Raw genomic sequence first — 20,406 nt, 5'->3', positions numbered from 1 at the left:
TTTAGATAGCACACTTAGATCAATTTCCTGTCTTTAATAGATTTAAACCCAACATTCATTAAGGATTTTTTTGGAATTCCATGCAAGTCTCTTAGTATTTTATGTTGATCCAATACATATTATCATAAGTATAATACAATTCAAATTATCACATAGATAAAATCACACTAGCTTCTTCTCTCCACAAAATAACAAGATTCATGGGCTACAAATACATCATGAATCCTTTAAGTTAAATATTCACAATTTCTTCATTCTCCATTGCACATATATTTTCAAAGCATCTCTCTATAATATTATTGTATTTTTTTATAAAGCTACCAACTTTATTATTGGAGAGTCCCCATGTCTATTAAAAAAGATCTTTTAGGGGTACTAGCTATCGGTCATCTGGTATATTAAACATGACTTGTTACCAATTACCAATTCTCTGAATTTTTCATATCAAGTTACCATATACCTTAATTATAGAGAATTAATCAAATTGTTTGAAATAAAAAATTAATCAATTATCAAACATATAAGTTTATTTTATATTTTGATATTCGTTATTAGACATCACATCATTATAAATTTAACTGTCATATCTATTACATCAAAAAAAAATACTTATCTAAATTCAATATTTGAATAAATTGCCCAAATTTAACATACAGAATTGCAATACAGCATTCGAAACTACATGACTTTTTCTCAACCATATACGTGCCATACAATCAAAGCATGTTGCATTCAATTATCACAGTTTCCAAAAATCGAGAATCAATTAAAATTTTCTCTGGATCAGAAAGCACTACTGAAATTTTTATCAGAGATTTGAGGGGAATAAGTATTAAGGATCAAAAGAGAAGCAGAAGTAATGGGCTAAAGTTACGAAGCTTTTTTGTGGATGCCTGAGGCTAGAACACAAGATGAGAATGCTAAATCCTCTGTTCATAGTGAACTATGCCTCTCCAATGAAACTAGAAACCTTCTCTCGAGATGGATCTAGCAAATACATGACATAATGAAAAATGAATATTGTTCGTCGCCGTCACACGAATGAACAATATTGTGCTAGCCTCGTTTTACCAATCTGTAAGATAAACACCATGTTAGTTAGAACAACAAGCTCTTTTGTTGATATTACTAGACAGATTTGCAATATTAATTTCAGTCCCTTGGAGAAGTCCGGTCGAGTTAGCTGCCTCTTGTGCTGTCAGTGCCTTCTTGCTAATAATTTGGTAGATATCCAACAGAATGGTCTGGAATGCCTTCTCAACATTGGAAGCTTCCAAAGCTGAAGTCTCAAGAAATGAAAGGCCTTCCTTCTCGGCTAGCGTTTGAGCATCTTCTGCTGAGACTGATCTAAGATGGTTCAGGTCAGATTTGTTTCCAGCCAACATGATGACAATGTTAGAGTCTGCATGGTCCCTTAGTTCACGGAGCCACCTCCGGACATTATCAAATGTTTGCCTCTTGGTTATATCATAAACCAAAAGTGCACCAACTGCTCCTCTGTAGTATGCACTGGTGATGGCTCTGTACCTTTCTTGGCCAGCCGTGTCCCATATTTGTGCCTTAGCTGTCTTCCCTTCCACCTGCATAATAATTAATTTTGGCATCATTAAAAATAAATATTACCTGATCAAAGAGAACCAGAAAAGAATAATCATGGAGTTGATTCAACAAACAATTGGGGTGTAGATGACAACTTCAAACTTCGCAATCAGGGAACCCTGTTCTCTATAGTGTTTCCTATGCGAGACTCTCCTTGCAGGGGAAGTGGCGGGCTACTTACTCATGTTCCCTAACCAAAATGTTCTCCTGGTTAATAACCGCAATTGCTCTTTGTTTTAATACTCTACTTGATTGTTAAAATTATTTCACAATCTGATAAAAAATTGCTGACAAAACTCTGAAAACCTGCAAGTTTCCATTTGTAACGCCAGGGCTCATGCCAGAAAAGTATTGGGGTTGGGGGTGATTAGGAATATGCTTTTTTATCCCTTTGTATGGAGGCATCAATATTATTCGATGCTCTTGGAGTTGAGTGCATTCCTCTGATATGTAAGTGGAGTACATGAGTAAGGATCATGTGGGATTCACTTGAACTACAAACACAATCCACAAACATAAAATATTTGACCGAGAAGAGATGAACACGTGATGATGGCATTGATAGCATAGCTCTAAAAATCAAAACTCGTTTTATAACAAGTGAAAATGAAAAATAAAAATAAACAAAATGCAAATAAATTAAAAGAAAACCTAGAGATCTCATCACAAGATGGGATTGATGGAAAGGAAACACACAATACTTAACCACAAAAAAAAGGAAACATATATACAAACCTGGAGAGTCCTTGTTGCAAATTCAACACCAATAGTAGACTTGGAATCCAGGCAAAATTCATTGCGCGTAAATCTGGAAAGAATGTTTGATTTTCCAACACCTGAATCTCCAATCAACACAATCTTGAACAAGTAATCGTATTCATGATCCACCTTGTATGCCATCAATTAATTATGATCCTCCGTTTTCTCTAATCCTCTCTCTCACACACCCTGAACCCCCAAATCAAATAAAAAAAAATTGAAATCGGCAAATTGGGTTGGTAATTAAATTTGAAATTGGGGGTAGAGAGAGAGGGGTACACTAACGCTACAAGAGAGAGAGAAGTAAAACAAGAATAACGGATGAAAAGGCATGTTAAACGGTTATTCTTTCATTGAAGGCGCGAAACTCGGGAGAGTTTAAAATCACACACACACACACACACACATGCTTTCACACCTTTGTCTTTCCATAAAAATAAATAAATAAATAAAGCGAGAGTGACAGGACTCTATTGGACATTGGGCTTTTGGACCGGGTCCTGGGCTTCTAGGACTAGGTGAATAATTTTTAGTGTAAATCACAGAAAGACTTGTAGTATTGTAAAATTAAAAATACTTCCCACAAGTTTTACAGATTTCTCTTGGATTTCCATCTTCGAGGAGTCCGTTTGTATGTGCATGGATTTGGGAGCTGCTGCCTTCTGTTCCTTCGAAGGAGAATTGGAGTCCACGTCCCGACTTTTCCGGGATGCAATGGTCGTCGCTGGAGCTTCTCCTCCCCGCCCATTCCCCACGTATGTCAGAGGGCTAGCGGACTTTGTCACACGCCATAAACTGAAGGGATTTCAATTGACGACGATCGGACCTCGGATCGGTTTTGTAGATGCTATTTGAGGTTGATCGCCGGTTGGAGGGCTCATCGGACGGCGACCAAGTCTGACGGCTAGCCACGGACTACAATTTTCTGCCCTTTATTTCCATGAAATCTTCCCTTGGGCTGGGCTAACATTTTTGGATCAATGACCGAGTGTAACGAGGTTATAACCAGCACTTGAGCTTGCCAGGACTCATTCATCGAAGAAGTGGTCAAGACTCAAGTTTTCAATTTCTGACTTTTCTCAGGCTAGTGGGAGACCATACATTTAACGGCGACCATTAACATTTTAAAGTAAAACACTCTTGTTTTATAATATTTATGTCGATTTCTTTCCATGCTTCAAAAATATTTTTTTTAAAAATTATTAATAGACTTCACGTCAACCTAAATATCTCGAACAACTTTCAATATCAAAACCAAGTATAATTACTCCGTCTCTGAAAAAAAAACAGGCCATTCATGCAAAACAAAAGGAAATTTATAAAGAAAATCATCACAGCTTGGCATACGGTACCAGTTTTAACCCATGTAATTAAGCTGGGATGAGCACATCACCTGTCCCGCGCGTCCCTTCGTTGCTCATGGAGTTTTAATTACCAGTTCTTTAATAACAAGAAACTTCACAATGTTTGTCACATCAAACAATATTAAATAGAGGTGTAATTTCTTAGGAAGCTCAGCTTTGAATACTTCATGCCAATGGCAGTTTGAGTGCCGCGGATAGAATTTGTCATGCACTTGCAATAATTCACGAGTCTTCCTATCAAAAAATATTTTTTTCCGGGTCTTATTTGGTGGAAGTTCTTGTCCTTTCAAAAAAATAATGCACAATTAAACCTTTTCAAATTAATAACCAGCGGTTAAACTCCAAAAAAAACCCTAGAGGTCAACCATTAATTGGGATTGAAATATGAATTAAGTCGACAATACTTGTATAATGCGTCTTAATTGAATCGGTTGGTGGAGAATGTTGATGCTTTTCTAGCATAAAAACCTGTTCTAACAAAAATACTGGTATAATGCGTCTTAATTGATGATGGCAAGCAAAATATCTCATTATCCTTTCTGCCTTCTCCTACTCGGCAGCCTGATCATCGCTTGGCCTCCCCTTTGTAGCAGCACGCCTTCTCATTCTCAAGATGATCGAAAGGCATGTTTCTCTATGTTTTATTTTAATTGATTGGTCATGAAATCCGAAAATGGGCACTGCCATATCATGACGAAGTTATCATTTGATCCTTGATTTGGGTGGTCTTTTTTATTCTTCGGTACGGTTTTATGCCATGAAAAGAGCTCGAAATTAATTAGATTTCTTCCATAAACTTATAATTTCTTTCGCTAAACTTTTTTTCTGTCTCGATTTTATCAGGTATTCTAACTAACGTGGTTAAATTTTCGCCTTTGACATTGTTCATATGCAGTCATATATCGTCTATATGGGTGACCGGCCTAAGAGTGAATTCTCGGCTTCTTCCCTTCACTTGAACATGCTGCAAGAAGTCACTGGCAGGTTATAAATAAAACTACTCGTTTGGCTTCGTTATAAATCTATTATCCTCTTGTTCTTTCATGAATGTAACAACTATAGAAATGTTGAATATCAAGCGCAGCATAGAATATTAAGCATCAAGAAGCACTTTGATATTTTTTTGACTAACCAGCAATCTATACTGGAATGATTTCAGCAATTTTTCTCCGGAATCTCTGCTCCATAGCTTCAACAGAACTTTCAATGGATTTGTAGTGAAGCTGTCAGAGGATGAGGTGGAAAAACTTGCTGGTTGGTGCAGTCAAAGTTTTTTTTTTAATTAATCAGAATTTTATTAATCAAATAATCATGAATTCAAATCTCATCACTTCTATTCTAATTAATAAAAATTAAACATAAATAATGTAAATCCATGTAAATTTCAAGTTTAAAGAGTGTTAAAAAGTAATATAAAACCTTTTACATCATGCAACGAATGTTCAATTTTAAAACGGCCACAACTTTCCTGTACAGCAATGTCCAGCGTTGTATCTGTATTTCCTAATAGAAAGAAAAAGCTTCACACAACAAGGTCATGGGACTTCATGGGATTTTCACAAGAAGTTCGAAGGACCAACGTTGAAAGCAATATCATTGTTGGGATGCTTGACACTGGGATCTGGCCCGAGTCTGAAAGCTTTAAAGATGCAGGATTTGGTCCCCCACCAAGCAAATGGAAGGGCTCTTGCCAAGTCTCATCCAATTTCTCTTGCAACAAGTAATTAATTTAAATAACAGATGGAATGTTCAATCAAAGTGATGTCCGTATTCAGTAATATATGTGCTGTCCGTATGCAGTAAAATAATCGGAGCAAAGTATTATCGTAGCGATGGAAGGTTCAATCAAAGTGATGTCAAATCTCCAAGGGATTCACAAGGCCATGGGACACACACTGCTTCTATTGCAGCAGGGAGATCAGTTAGCATGGCAAGCCTGTATGGCCTTGCCATGGGAACTGCTCGAGGCGGGGTTCCATCAGCTCGTATTGCTGTGTACAAAGTATGCTGGTCGGACGGTTGTTGGGACGCTGACATTCTTGCAGCGTTTGATGATGCAATTGCTGATGGCGTTGATATTATCTCCATTTCAGTTGGAGTCTCGACACCTCATGACTATTTCAACGATTCAATCGCAATAGGAGCCTTTCACGCTATGAAATATGGTATATTGACTTCCAATTCCGGTGGGAATGGGGGTCCTGGGCTCGCAACAATCTCAAATATATCACCATGGTCTCTTTCTGTGGCTGCTAGCACAATTGACCGAAAGTTCTTTACGAAGGTCCTACTAGGAAACAACAAGGCTTACGAGGTAAGTTTACTCCAATCTTTTGTGTTAGAATATATGTTCCATGTTTTCTCGTTTTCTTTTTAGTTTGTGCGGCAAACTGCTGTTAGCTTGTTACGTTAGAAAACTATTTATTTTAAAACACAATTCAAATTCGGATGAATTATATTGTCTTAATATCAATCATATATTTATAAAAAATCTCAACTTGACCTCTGATGTTTTATTGCTGTGGTAATAGTTGTTGATGATGGCTCGCCTGCTTTTTATTTTTATTTTTTATTACTTTTTTGTTGAATATTATTATATAGGTATTTGAGAGAGAAACAAGAGAAAAGTGTGAAAAAAAGTGAAAACAAATAGAGAAGTGTTCAATTTTATTTAAATTCATTTGTTATTTAAAAGTCCAGGGCCACATTAAAACTTTTGGAATTTTAGGATTAGCATTTAAAGAATTGAAATAGGTACCAAAATTGAATGTGTTAATAAATCTACTTTGGCTAAAATATAGTTTTCTGTAAATTAATTTAGAAATCGATAAAATAATTTATCACAACCGACTACATAGAAGTAAAATATCAAGATCATTATAGTTCATGTTAATCCATTATAAATATGATAAAACCACTTTATATCATTCAAGTCGATCAACATGTCAAGCACTTAATACAAATAAGCACCTTATATTGTATTATATATATACACACACACACACAAACTTATTTTTTAACAAATCTTAATTTGTTGTGTAATCAGGGCGTTTCGATAAATACATTTGATCTTCAGAATGTCATGCATCCTCTGATTTACGGAGGAGACGCTCCAAACATCACAGGAAATTTTAGTAGGTCCTCCTCAAGGTAACTCTTATTTCTTTTTGATTTTTTCGTCTTTCTAATAGGTAAACCAACAAATTCTTTAATTTTAAAAGGAATTAGCTTGACATTCCGGGCCCAAAGAACTGTAATTGTACTCGAGTCATTAATACCCAGAAGAGCTTCATAATTTATTGAAGCTTTAGAATTGTAAATATTGGGGGACCTTTTTTGTGTTCTATGTCATGGACCATGGATTCAGTCCATCAATAAAAAAAACAAATGAAATTTCTGGAGAAACTACTTGAAAGACATGCATGGGTGGAGGATCTCAGAGATATGTGTTTTTGTAAACAAGTAAAAATCAACTGAAAAATACTGAAGAATGCAGGTTTTGCTTTCAAAACTCATTGGACCCAGCTTTAGTGAAGGGCAAAATTGTTCTTTGCGATGACTTGGATGATGGGAGAGAACCATTCTTTGCTGGTGCAGTTGGTGCCGTAATGCAAGACGGAGGTGCCAAAGATGTCGCCTACTCTTTTCCACTGCCTCTGTCCTACCTTGGAACAGGAGAGGGTAGCCACATTCTATCCTACATGAACTCTACAAGGTATCAATCAAAGAGAATAGTGTGAAAATATTTTACTTATTGAACCTTTTCAAGTTGATAATCAATAATGTGAAGGACTTAAAGGACGGAATGAACTGATCATGGACTTGCTCATACCAAAAAAATTGCAGCAACGCAACAGCCACTATTTATAAAAGTAACGAGGTAAACGATACATCAGCCCCCTATGTGGTCTCATTTTCATCAAGAGGTCCGAATGCATTTACACCTGACGCTCTCAAGGTAATTCACATAGTTTTCTTTAAAAAAATGTCTCATGCAGCTAATTACGTTCACTGACATTTGATAATGTTACAGCCAGATATAGCTGCCCCAGGAGTTGACATTCTAGCCGCATGGTCTCCACTTTCTTCCGTTACTCAAATTGAAGGGGACAATAGAATGGTGCCATACAACATCATTTCAGGGACATCAATGGCTTGCCCACATGCAAGCGGGGCTGCTGCCTATATCAAATCGTATCATCCCACTTGGTCTCCTGCAGCCATCAAGTCTGCTCTTATGACCACCGGTAATTAAAGTTTCAAATTCTAATTCTGAATTATTCGTTTATCAAGTAGCGAGAGACCTTAACAATCTTTAATTGATTTGGCCATGCTTCCAGCTTCTCCAATGAATGCTGAAATCAATAAGGATGCTGAATTTGCATATGGCGCCGGCCATATCAATCCCGTCAGGGCTATAAATCCCGGTTTAGTATATGATGCGGGGCCAATTGACTACATGAAATTTTTGTGTGGACAAGGATACAATAGTAGTGTTCTACGAATGATCTCTGGGGATAATAGCAGTTGCTCGGAGGCTTTCAATGGAACAGTTTGGGATCTGAACTCCCCCTCGTTTGCACTTTCTACCTCGCGCTCGGAGGTGAATAGTCGAGTCTTCAACAGGGTCGTCACAAACGTAGGGTCACCAACATCCATATACAAATCTAACGTGACTGCCCCGCCAGGACTTAAAATCCAAGTGAACCCCACCATTCTATCATTTTCCTCCCTGGGTCAAAATCTCTCTTTTGCACTCACAATTGAAGGAACGATAGCTAGTTCGATAGCCTCTGCTTCTTTGGCATGGGACGATGGAGTATATCGGGTCAGGAGCCCTATTACCGTGTATGTTGCTCTGAAGCGAAAGCCTTGAAACTATAAGCGCAGCTATAAATATAAATACTAGTACTCTTTGTCAATTTCTTGGGAGTAAACTGGCTCTAGCGTTTCTTTTCTGTCGTAAATTCAACGTTTCAATTTCACTCACCAGAAACCAAGTAATGGTTGCGTTTGGTTACTAAATTAAAATAAATAAAATTTTATATATATTTTTTGTTTTAAATTAATTTTTTTAATGTTTTCAGATCCTTTTAATATGTTAATGTAAAAACTAACTTTAAAAAACTAAAAAATATATTTTAATGCTTTTAAAAAATAGATTGAAAAAACATCATTACCACACTTGCAAACACCCCCTAATATTTTAATTTTATTTGAATTACTTTTTTTTTCAAAAATAATAAAATTAATAAAAAAAAATATCATCATCGTATTTCTCACGTGTCATACCATATCATCGCATTTTTGAATATATAACTTTAAATCAAATGAACCTATATTATTATCATATGAACCAAATCTGTGAAAATAAAATTGTATAACCTTATTCTTCTTCTTCCATAGCTCGAAAAAAAATAATAATTGCAGAGTCAGTCACCACCAAGTGGTTAAAACTAAAGATCTCTATTTGAAGGTTTAGATCAAACGAAGAGAAAGATGGAAGGAAATAATTCGAGAACAGGGAAGAGGTGTCTTCTTCACTGTTCAGTGATCCAAAGGCGGCAAATGAACAACAAAACTGGAGAATAAAAATTACTTATTAATAATGGATGGACTGGAAAATGATCGCTCTGCACTATGGATGGACCAAGTCATTGCTTTATATTATCTATAATTTTAAGGGTATAACTCAATTAATCAAATTCTAGATTTGTTCTCTAAAGATTACTAATTTGAATTCTACAAATCTTGAGGTCACTGAAAACTTACATAGACATTAACTTCATGGCCTGTAGAATTAATCGAGATATGCGCAAACTGGTCCGAACAACTACATTAATAAAAATAATAATAATATATCATCTTTGATATTTTTAATCTAGGCCAATGTAATCTCCACTAAAACAAATCATCAATAAACTAATACACTTAGATTGACAAATCCTAATCCTAAAGATAAATAGTTGTAATATTAACAAGATATGCATATTAAATGTTAATATGAAATTGCATTAAGATTTAATTTAAATAATGCAAGCAACTAAAAATATTAAAGTCAAAATGAAAATTTCAAACAAGGGATAAATATTTAGGTTTCTTAAAAGTATGAGCTAATTAATTAGCAGTTGAAACGGCAGAAAGACATGAAGAAATCACAAAAGAAATCAATCAAGATAAAAGAAAGTCCTCAGCAGTGCATTTCTTAATGACACCAAAGGCTCGAATGATAGGTTCGGGCTTCCTCTCGAACACCTCCGCAGTGCTTTAAGAAATCCAACATAAAACAAATCCAGAGTCAGGAATAATTATATATATTATTAAATCAAAATTGTTGTTACAATGTTATGATACTATAGAATCTGCCCTTGAAATAACTTTTAGCACTTCTAACCATACCTTAGCCTTTATCACAACATCAAAAAAAAAAAAAAAAAACAAAATTAATACCTCTTTATATATATATATATATATATATATATATATATATATAATATATATGAGAGAGAGAGAGAGAGAGAGAGAGAGAGAGAGAGAGAGAGAGAGAGAGAGAGAGAGAGAGAGAGAGAGAGAGTTACATATGACTCAACAGTCTAAACTCTAAGTCATTGGACTTAGAAATCGTTTGGGAACATGGTGTAAATAGTGTTTTTTAAAAAATTTAATTTTTTTTATTGTTAAAATTTAATACGATTTGTATGTTTTGGATTGTTTTGATGTGCTGATGTCAAAAATAATTTTTATAAAAAATAAAAAAATATCATTAACATGTATTTCAGCACAAAATATTATTTAAAAAGTATCCCCTATTACACTACCAAATACACTACTAGCCCATTGTAATCAGCCCACCTTTCATAGTGTTCAGTGTTAACAAAACACTTGGACATGCGAGACTTCGTCCATCAGGAAGTATTTCTGCTGGTAGAAAACCACGTCAAGTCCTTTCTGGCCTGTCGAAGGCCAACGGGTCAGGGATGTGGAGGCTAAAGCTTGAACAGTGATCACAGACCAAACTAAACAAAGCGATTTAACCATACCGGAGTGTAACGAGGTTATAACCAGCACTTGAGCTTGCCAGGACTCATTCAACGAAGAAGTGGTCAAGACTCAAGTTTTCAATTTCTGACTTTACTCAGGCTAGTGGGAGAACATGCATTTAACGGCGATCATTAACATTTTAAAGTAAAACACTCTTGTTTTATAATATTTATGTCGATTTCTTTCCATATTTCAAAAATATTTTTTAAAACAACTATTAATAAACTTCACGCCAACCTAAATATCTCGAAGAACTTTCAATATCAAAACCAAGTATAATTACTCGGTCTCAGAAAAAAAACAGGCCATTCATGCAAAACGAAAGGAAAGTTCTTTAATAACACGAAACTTCACAATGTTTGTTACATCAAACAATATTAAATAGAGGTGTAATTTCTTAGGAAGCTCAGCTTTGAATACTTCATGCCAATGGCAGTTTGAGTGCCGCGGATAGAATTTGTCATGCACTTACAATAATTCACGAGTCTTCCTATCAAAAAATATTTTTTTCCGGGTCTTATTTGGTGGAAGTTCTTGTCCTTTCAAAAAAATAATGCACAAACCTTTTCAAATTAATAACCAGCGGTTAAACTCCAAAAAAAAACCCCTAGAGGTCAACCATTAACTGGGATTGAAATATGAATTAAGTCGAAAAATTAGTTCTGGAAGAGTCCAAGAATCACTTGGTGGAGTTAATGCATGAACAATCCAATCATCATCTTTTACTAACTATAACACGCATAGGGGAAAAAAAGGAGACAAATATTAAAAGTAATAAATAAATAAATTAGTGCATTAATAGTTCAATAACATATTTGTTAATTTTTACGTTTTAAAAAATATTTTTGAAAAAAAAATAAAATTTTATTTTATTTTTTATTTATTTTAATTTTTTTTTTACGTTTTAGATTGTACTAATGTCAAAAATAATTTTTTAAAACTAAAAAAAAATTATTTTAATTTATTTTTTAATAATAAAACATTTTAAAACATAATTACCATCATACTTTCAAATATCTTCTGTTGTGGAGAATGTTGATGCTTTTCCAGCATAAAAACCTGTTCTAACAAAAATACTTGTATAATGCGTCTTAATTGATGATGGCAAGTAGAATATCTCATTATCCTTTCTGCCTTTTAATTTCTTTCGCTAAACTTTTTTTCTGTCTCGATTTTGTCAGGTATTCTAACTAACTTGGTTAAATTTTTGCCTTTGACATTGTTCACATGCAGTCATACATCGTCTATATGGGTGACCGGCCTAAGAGTGAATTCTCGGCTTCTTCCCTTCACTCGAACATGCTGCTCTTAGTCACTGGCAGGTTATAAATAAAACTACTCGTTTGGCTTCGTTATAAATCTATTATCCTTTTGTTCTTTCATGAATATAACAACTATAGAAATGTTGAATATCAAGCGCAGCATATAATATTAAGCATCAAGAAGCACTTTGATCTTTTTTTTTACTAACCAGCAATCTATACTGGAATGATTTCAGCAATTTTTTTGATCATGTTATTCCACTTGCTTGTAATATTGAAAGAGTGTGGAGATTTCTTGAATTGTGGAACAAACTAGACATAGACAAAACACGAGTGAATTGGTGAGGGAAATGCTTAGTCTAGCAGAACTAAACTGCCACCCACGCAAGGTCTACTTTTAGGATGAAAAATTGGCCTCGTGACATATTTGTTGATGATGGCACGCTTGATTTTTATTTTTATTTCTTATTACTTTTTTGTTGAATATTATTATATAGGTATTTGAGACAGAAACAGGAGAAAAGTGTGAAAAAAGTGAAAAAATAAAAATAGAGAAGTGTTAAATATTATTTAAATTAATTTGCTATTTAAAAGTCCAGGGTCACATTAAGACTTTTGGAATTTTCGGATTAGCATTTAAAGAATTGAAATAGGTACCAAAATTGAATGTGTTATAAATCTCAAAGTAAAGAATTCATTTTGGCCGAGGTATGCAACGTAATCGACAAAAGTAAAGAAATACTTCCAAACACACCTTGATTTCAAAACCTTTATCTTGAGTTTTGTATTGATAATGGTACTGATGGAACAAGGATAAAGAAATTAAGGATTGTGTGTAGTGTTAGTCTGAAAATGTTCTCCTTGCTGAGTTCCTGGACAAATTAATAGGGTTGCGGCTTGGGCTATTCTTGGCCATCTCCTAAGCTTAACTTTATCAAATTAATAATCTCGCCGGTCTCCTTTTTTTCAATGTAGCGTTAGGAGCCGAGGACTCATCAAGCACTGGCTGATGAGTTTTAAAGTCCTTTTTTGTGATGCGGTAGCCATGAACACAACAAATATAGAGGACAGCTTGCTACTGCCGCTGATTTCTTAGCAAATCAAGGGATAGCCTTGTGATGCTAGGAACCTCACCAGCCATTTGCTATCCTCATTTTTGTGTAAGTTCTTAGGTCTTGCTTGTTTCGGCCTCGCTCAATGCCCGTAAGCTCAAAGTTTTTGTCCTGAAGCAGATCGGCGACTGTCCCTTTAATTCCTTGGGCCCTATACATAGATTCTCCAGTTGCAAACAGTGTAGATAAATGTGTCTACAAGGCATGCATGTGTGGCCTGCAGCAATCTAATTTGTTTTCGAATAGTATATTATTCAATCTATCGTTTTCAATTATCTATCCTTGTGGAAGAATAATTATCGAGGATATTACGCGAGTGTATTTTTGAGTGATCTGATTTTCATCAGCAAATGATGGTGAAGATGAACGCCCATGCCAATGGCTCCAGAGGTGATAAGCTGAGAATATTGCTGGACGATGACATGAATGGCGTTACGATTACTGATGCTGGTGTAAGAGATAGGGCTTCCAAGGAATTCCATTGACGATGGGAGAAGTGTTTTGCAGTCTTCTGGAGGAGAGCTGTCATGGAAAAGATGCGGAGGAGCTCAATTAACCACATACAGATTATTCTTTATTGACTTTTCTACTACTACGATGGGGGTGGAAAATTCATTATTTGATTTTTTGAATAATACCAAATTCATCGTTGCATTTTCAAGTCATAGTAACTTGGTGACTGATCTGTCGTAAATTGATTGATGTCGTCATCCCACGTCATTGTTTTTTTCTGAATAATACCACATTCACCCGTAGATTCTTTATGGGTTGGTTGCTAGCGGACTGAAGGCCTTTTATGTGGGCTTCTTTGTCTTGTACTGGCAGAAAGGAAAGGGCATGGTTCGGTGCCCTAATTCTTTAGTTCATTATGCGCTCTCGTTGCTCGAAGAGCGGGCCCCAGCAAGGCTGGGCCTTGACTGTCTAGGACAGCACTGGTTTATTAACCACGTTCTCACAGCTGCTTGAATAGAGAGAAATATAATATCTAAATTCTTGATTTTGTTTTTTTTGTCATTGGCGTGAAACTCAGCAGAATTATTCAAAAACCCTTGAATGAATACATGCAAAGAAAAAAATCAATCAATATTTTAAAAATAAAATCAATCAATACTAAAAAATTAAATTAAATAAAAACTCATATTATAATTTGAAATTGAAAAAAAAATAAAAGACGAATTTTTTTTGTTATATGATTAAAAATACAAAAATTAATTTATCATCAACTCAATAGTAAAGATTAAAATTAAATAAAATTATATATTAAAAGATAAATTTAAAAAATTTAAAAAACCTAAAAAAAACAAAAAAAAACTTGTATTAAATTATGAAATTAAAAAAATAATAAAAAAATAAGACAATAAAAAACCTGAATAACCAATTAAAAAAGAAGAAGCCATGAGGATATTGAAAAAACCAAGGGCGAGTCGGCTCGCATGCTTAGTCCTGGATTTTTTTCACATGTCGACTAAAATAATTCATTTGCTTCTGCGATTTCAAAGTCATGCTATACATGTTAATCCCCGAGCTACGAAACTTTTTTTTTTTTAAAATAACTAAAATGATATATTAAATAAATTTATTATTTATAAAAATAATTAGGCTTTCAATCAAACCCACATCCAAGATTTTTGGATATAATATTTCAGTGAAATTATTTAAATTTAGATCAGTTTAATAATAATAATATTATTAATAATATTATAATAAATAGTGATAATATTATTATTATGATTATTAGTGTTATTTTTATTTTTAATATTTTTCAATTTAAAAAAATATTATTATTATTGAAAAAAAATTTATAAAAATTAAAAAATTATAAAAATTTAAATAATAAAAATTTATTATTATTATTATTATTATTATTAAGGAACCAGATCCAGAAACTTAGATATAACTAGAGCGCTAGAATCAAGTTTATTATCATCATTATCATTAATAAGTTTTTTAAAACAATATTATTATTATAAAAAAAAATTATAAATTTGATTTTAATGAATAAAAATATAAGTCAAACAAATTTAATATTATAATTAATATTATAAATATTAGTACATTTAGCCGAACTCAAATTTCTTGATTGTAACTTTACAGCTAACATTCTTGGATATTAATGGTTTTTTATACGCTGCTGCGGGCCACCCACTAGTCAAACACTATACCAGGTTGTTATCTAAGACACTGTTTGACATTGCATTCCAAACGGTGTTTCATCAGATTTTAAATTTTTTTTGTTGTTAAAATTGAGTGTGGTTTGTATTTTTTAGATCGTTTTGATATGCTGATGTCAAAAATAATTTTTAAAAAATAAAAAAACATCATTGGCATGTATTTCGACACAAAAAGCTATTTGAAAAACAAACGCTACCACACTGCCAAACACACTCTTAACAATGGCTATTAAATCCAGCTGGTGGCAAAACACTCCAAGATTATCATGGCGATTTCCGAATTTGGCGAGCTTAACAATGGCTACTAATTAATATCTTTGTAATAGAAAAAATAACGATTGGCTAGCTTAAGATAAGAAGCCGGTGGCTAACGACTTATTGTCTTATTTCTTCTATTTACTATAAAGCGCTCTTCCCATTTGCATGGCATCATCAAGCTAGCAAGCTAGAACTTCTCGCTTTTAGGGGTCTTCTCCGATGGCGAACAATTTTTCATTTTCATGTTTCCTCCTCATCAGCCTCACCTGCAGTCTGTTTATTGGCTGCCATTGCTCATCCGATGAAGACAAAAAGGCACCGTGTTTTATCTCACCATCCTTTCTGTTATTTTATTTTTGCCACAACTTCTTTTTTTTTTTTTCCATATAATTTAATTACTAAAGGCCATTTTACTGAAAGCAGGTTTATGTTGTGTATATGGGTGACCGCCCAAAGAGTGATATTTCTGTATCAGCTCTTCACATCAGCATGCTACAAAACGTCGTGGGCAGGTAGCATTTTCAAAGTGGAAGAAAACACACTTGAACTTGCATTAATATCTCTTAATTTGTGATTGAGCTAATGTGGAAAGCCAAGGAGAGTTCATTAATTTTTTTCTTTATTTACTTACGCAACTTTTTTATTTTTGACAAGCATGATACGAAGTCTTGCGAGGTACCAAGATCATATTCGAAAACAGAGTAATATTTCGGTTTTTAAAAAATTAGAGTAAAATAAGGAAATTTAGAATTTTTTTGTTCAAATATAACATTTCTCTATAAAAAAAAAACTTATTTTTTTATTTTTATTTTTACTTAGATTGAAAAACATATCTTAAAGGTTCTTCGCAATTTTCCTTTATACTTTTTTCATTGTTTTTCAAAAAAAAAAAAAAAAAAACAGCATAAACAATACTCTTCTATAAACAAGCACTTTTTAATAATATAGATTAATTTTTTCATATATATTTTTATGTTTAGTTTTTTTTTTTTTATAATCATCGAAAATATATTGAAAAGGCCATAAAGTCAATAGCCAATTAAAGTAAAAGACAAGGATATGGCAAAAAAAAAAAAACAGACTTAATAAAAAAAAAAGAAAAAAAAAAAATGATCTAGTACTACAGCAAACAACAAAGAGACTTATTTTCATATTTAGTTATTCTCATAAATTTAATTTTTATCAAAAATCTAATGTAAAGATTTTTTTTGGAGTTAACAGTATAACTTTTTTCATGATAATTCTTAATTTGAGTAAAATAAAACTAATATTATACAAATAGATTATTATGATTATAAATTATGATTGTAATTATAATAATTATTATTATAAATATAAATTATGGATTTGATTTTTTTATATAAAAAAAATTATAATCTTTGTATTTATTTTTTTTTTTAGAAAAATTCAGCTTAATTTGTTTTCAACAAATGAGCACGTTTTTTTTATTATTTGAAAAAAAAATACATTATTGAGCAACACCCTAACCATTTGAATGGATTGTATTTTGATACAGTGGCGCATCAGATTCTTTGCTCTATAGCTACCATAGGAGCTTCAATGGTTTTGTAGCTAAATTGACCAAAGAGGAGAAAGAGAAAATGGCTGGTGGGAAGGCATTATTATCATAAAATATTATTTGAGACACAATCCTATGTTAGCTCATGCAAAGTTTTCATAACAAGTTTCCTTTCCTTTTTCCCCCCCCTTCAAATTTCAGGCTTGGACGGTGTAGTGTCTGTGTTTCCTAGTCAGAAGAAAAAACTTCACACAACAAGATCATGGGACTTCATGGGCTTCCCCCAGAATGTTGCAAGAGCAACTTCTGAAAGCGACATCATTGTGGCAATGCTTGACACCGGGATTTGGCCTGAGTCTGAAAGTTTTAATGGCGAAGGATATGGTCCGCCTCCTAGCAAATGGAAGGGCACTTGCCAGGCATCCTCCAATTTCACTTGCAACAAGTAAAACTCTAAAGCTCTATATAACTTGCACAATGAAACACAAGTGAACACATTATAACATATCCGCAAATATTGCTTGCAGTAAGATAATTGGAGCTCGATACTACCACACCGAAGGAAAAGTATATCCAGGAGACTTTGCCTCCCCAAGAGATTCAGATGGCCATGGGACTCACACTGCTTCAACAGCAGCAGGAAGATTGGTTAGTGAGGCAAGCCTACTAGGCCTTGCTACAGGAACAGCACGAGGAGGGGTTCCCTCTGCCCGTATTGCTGTGTACAAGATATGTTGGTCTGATGGCTGCTCATATGCCGACATTCTTGCAGCTTTTGACGATGCTATTGCAGATGGAGTTGATATAATCTCCCTCTCAGTTGGAGGGTGGCCCATGGACTATTTTGAGGATCCAATTGCTATTGGAGCTTTCCATTCAATGAAAAATGGAATACTCACATCAAACTCTGCTGGTAACTCAGGTCCTGGTCCTGAAACAATTTCAAATTGTTCACCTTGGTCTCTATCTGTGGCTGCTAGCACCATAGATCGAAAGTTTGTGACCTCGGTGATGTTAGGCAATGGAGCCATTTATGAGGTGAGCACGAATATTTCAGTTCTAAATAAACAAAGGAATATTTAAACTTTAACGGTGCCTCCTTCCACCCTTGAAATTTTGATGATTATTATTCTGATGTGGCCATCAGTTTTCATGTTATAATTTTGATTATTATTCCATGAAATACGGCGGCAGATATTTCCGGCAGTAATCATGTTATAATTTTGGTGATTATTTTTTAAACATAACTGTAGCATTTCCCTTCTTCATGTCAGGGAATCTCCATAAATACTTTTGAGCCTGGAAATATTGTGCCCCCTTTCATTTACGGTGGAGATGCTCCAAACAAGACAGCAGGATACAACGGGTCAGAATCCAGGTAAGAAGAGAATGAAGTTGGATCAACATACTTCAGTTGAGAAATGTTAACATGTACGATTCAAGTACAATCAAATACATGGAATGATCCAGTATTGTAAATCTACAAAGTTTATCCTGAAAATGCAGGTATTGCTTCCCGGACACGTTGAACAGCACTTTGGTGGAAGGGAAAGTCGTTCTTTGTGATCAGATCAGTGGAGGGGAGGGGGCAAGAGCCAGTCATGCAGTTGGATCAATAATGAATGGTGATGATTATTCTGATTTTGCCTTCAGTTTTCCTTTACCAGTTTCGTATTTGAGCTCAAGTGATGGAGCTGATCTTTTGAAGTACTTGCACTCAACTAGGTACTGGTAATTTTTTATTTTTTTTTGCCACTGTATATTTGTGAAATTGCACAAGAAGTTTAAATAACGTTTGTTCATTTACTTTCTCGATTCGTTGTGATATCCTACCAGTGAACCAACCGCAACTATAATGAAGAGCGTTGGAATAAAGGATGAAACTGCCCCATTTGTGGTTTCGTTTTCTTCACGAGGGCCTAATCCGATAACAAGTGACCTTCTCAAGGTAAATTGGAAGGATTTCCTCATTTTCTTTCTTCAGCTGCGGACCTCTTCCGCTTTTTGTAACTTCTTTACCCTGCGCAGCCCGACCTGACTGCCCCAGGAGTGGACATTTTGGCAGCATGGTCCGAAGCAACCACTGTAACAGGAAGCCCAGGGGATACACGAGTGGTTAAATACAACATAGATTCCGGAACATCTATGTCTTGTCCACATGCATCCGGCGCAGCTGCTTATGTCAAGGCATTTAACCCAACATGGTCTCCTGCTGCCATTAAGTCTGCCCTAATGACAACTGGTAATGGTTTGATTACAGCAACATATTTATTTGAGCGCATGATCTCAGTGATATTCAAGGTTTATAGATAGGACCATATAAGACATTGAACTAACGTTTAATTTAAGAAACGCAACCGAGTCTCAGTTTCTAATATTCTTTGCAGCTTCTTCCATGAGTTCTAGCATTAACAATGATGCGGAGTTCGCTTATGGATCCGGCCATATAAATCCTGCAAAGGCTATTGATCCTGGTCTGGTATATGATGCTGGAGAGATTGATTATGTTAGATTTTTGTGTGGACAAGGATATAATGCTACACAACTTCTACTAATTACCGGAGATAAAAGCACATGTTCTGCAGAAACAAATGGAACCGTGTGGGATCTAAACTACCCATCTTTCGCTCTGTCTGCCAAATCCGGGAAAACTATCACTCGAATCTTCCATAGAACTGTCACAAATGTTGGATCAGCATCATCTACTTACAAGTCAATCACGAACGCTCCAAGTGGACTTAATATCCAAATTGAACCAGATGTCCTTTCCTTCCAGTCTCTTGGGCAACAACTTTCCTTTGTTGTCACGGTCGAAGCTACGTTGGGTAAAACTGTACTGTCTGGATCTTTGGTTTGGGATGATGGGGTGCATCAAGTAAGAAGTCCAGTTGTGGCTAATCCTACTCATTAAAATCTAGAAATTTACTTTCTTCCAACTAGCTAAAGAAATAAACCTGATGATTGTTGTTTCAAATGCATAATAATGTATTTTCTATTTTGGTCACATTTTCTGGAGTCTATAATCCCCCCCCCCCCCGGGGTTTCCCAGCTTTGAAAAATGACGTGCAATTAACCTGACCTTTTTGATGCCTTCGGCAAGGAACTATCAAGAAGAACATTGTTAATCAGGGAGCGTTCGTAAGGAACATATTCTCTTCATTTTGGTATTCTCTTCTTTTAGATTTGTTAATAAAAAAAAAAAACCTAAAATTTGACAATAACGATGTTTAAAGCCGTCCTTGAACTATTTTGGCGAGCTTAACAACTTCATTATCCATTTATTATCCATTAATATTTTGGCGAGCCCATTTCTGCATGAAA

The 20,406-nt window shown here is 34.5% G+C and overlaps 3 protein-coding genes across 3 annotated transcripts; 2 read left to right on the top strand and 1 right to left on the bottom strand.

The window, feature by feature from the left end:
• Positions 1 to 914: 914 nt before the first annotated feature.
• Positions 915 to 3,424, bottom strand: LOC118059662 (ras-related protein Rab2BV). Its single transcript, XM_035072575.1, has 2 exons — positions 2,335 to 3,424; positions 915 to 1,580 (listed from the first exon to the last, which is right to left on the bottom strand). The coding sequence occupies exons 1-2, from the start codon at positions 2,497 to 2,499 to the stop codon at positions 1,095 to 1,097; spliced, it is 651 nt and encodes a 216-aa protein (XP_034928466.1). The 5' UTR covers positions 2,500 to 3,424; the 3' UTR covers positions 915 to 1,094.
• A 1,187-nt stretch (positions 3,425 to 4,611) lies between these two features.
• Positions 4,612 to 8,623, top strand: LOC118059661 (cucumisin). Its single transcript, XM_035072574.2, has 9 exons — positions 4,612 to 4,706; positions 4,882 to 4,976; positions 5,199 to 5,442; positions 5,523 to 6,036; positions 6,769 to 6,872; positions 7,219 to 7,437; positions 7,569 to 7,680; positions 7,756 to 7,969; positions 8,063 to 8,623. The coding sequence occupies exons 1-9, from the start codon at positions 4,612 to 4,614 to the stop codon at positions 8,596 to 8,598; spliced, it is 2,133 nt and encodes a 710-aa protein (XP_034928465.1). The 3' UTR covers positions 8,599 to 8,623.
• Positions 8,624 to 15,723: 7,100 nt separating this feature from the next.
• On the top strand, positions 15,724 to 20,091 carry LOC118059660 (cucumisin). The gene is made up of 10 exons (XM_073411628.1): positions 15,724 to 15,881; positions 15,990 to 16,078; positions 17,083 to 17,174; positions 17,287 to 17,530; positions 17,613 to 18,123; positions 18,360 to 18,463; positions 18,592 to 18,810; positions 18,922 to 19,033; positions 19,114 to 19,327; positions 19,473 to 20,091. Exons 1-10 carry the CDS (start codon positions 15,786 to 15,788, stop codon positions 19,994 to 19,996), a joined length of 2,205 nt encoding a protein of 734 aa, XP_073267729.1. The 5' UTR covers positions 15,724 to 15,785; the 3' UTR covers positions 19,997 to 20,091.
• The last annotated feature ends 315 nt before the right edge of the window (positions 20,092 to 20,406 follow it).

The sequence above is a fragment of the Populus alba genome, chromosome 10 (genome assembly GCF_005239225.2).
Source record: "Populus alba chromosome 10, ASM523922v2, whole genome shotgun sequence".
In the NCBI taxonomy this organism is placed as follows: domain Eukaryota; kingdom Viridiplantae; phylum Streptophyta; class Magnoliopsida; order Malpighiales; family Salicaceae; genus Populus; species Populus alba.
This window is presented reverse-complemented; position numbering and strand designations above follow the sequence as displayed.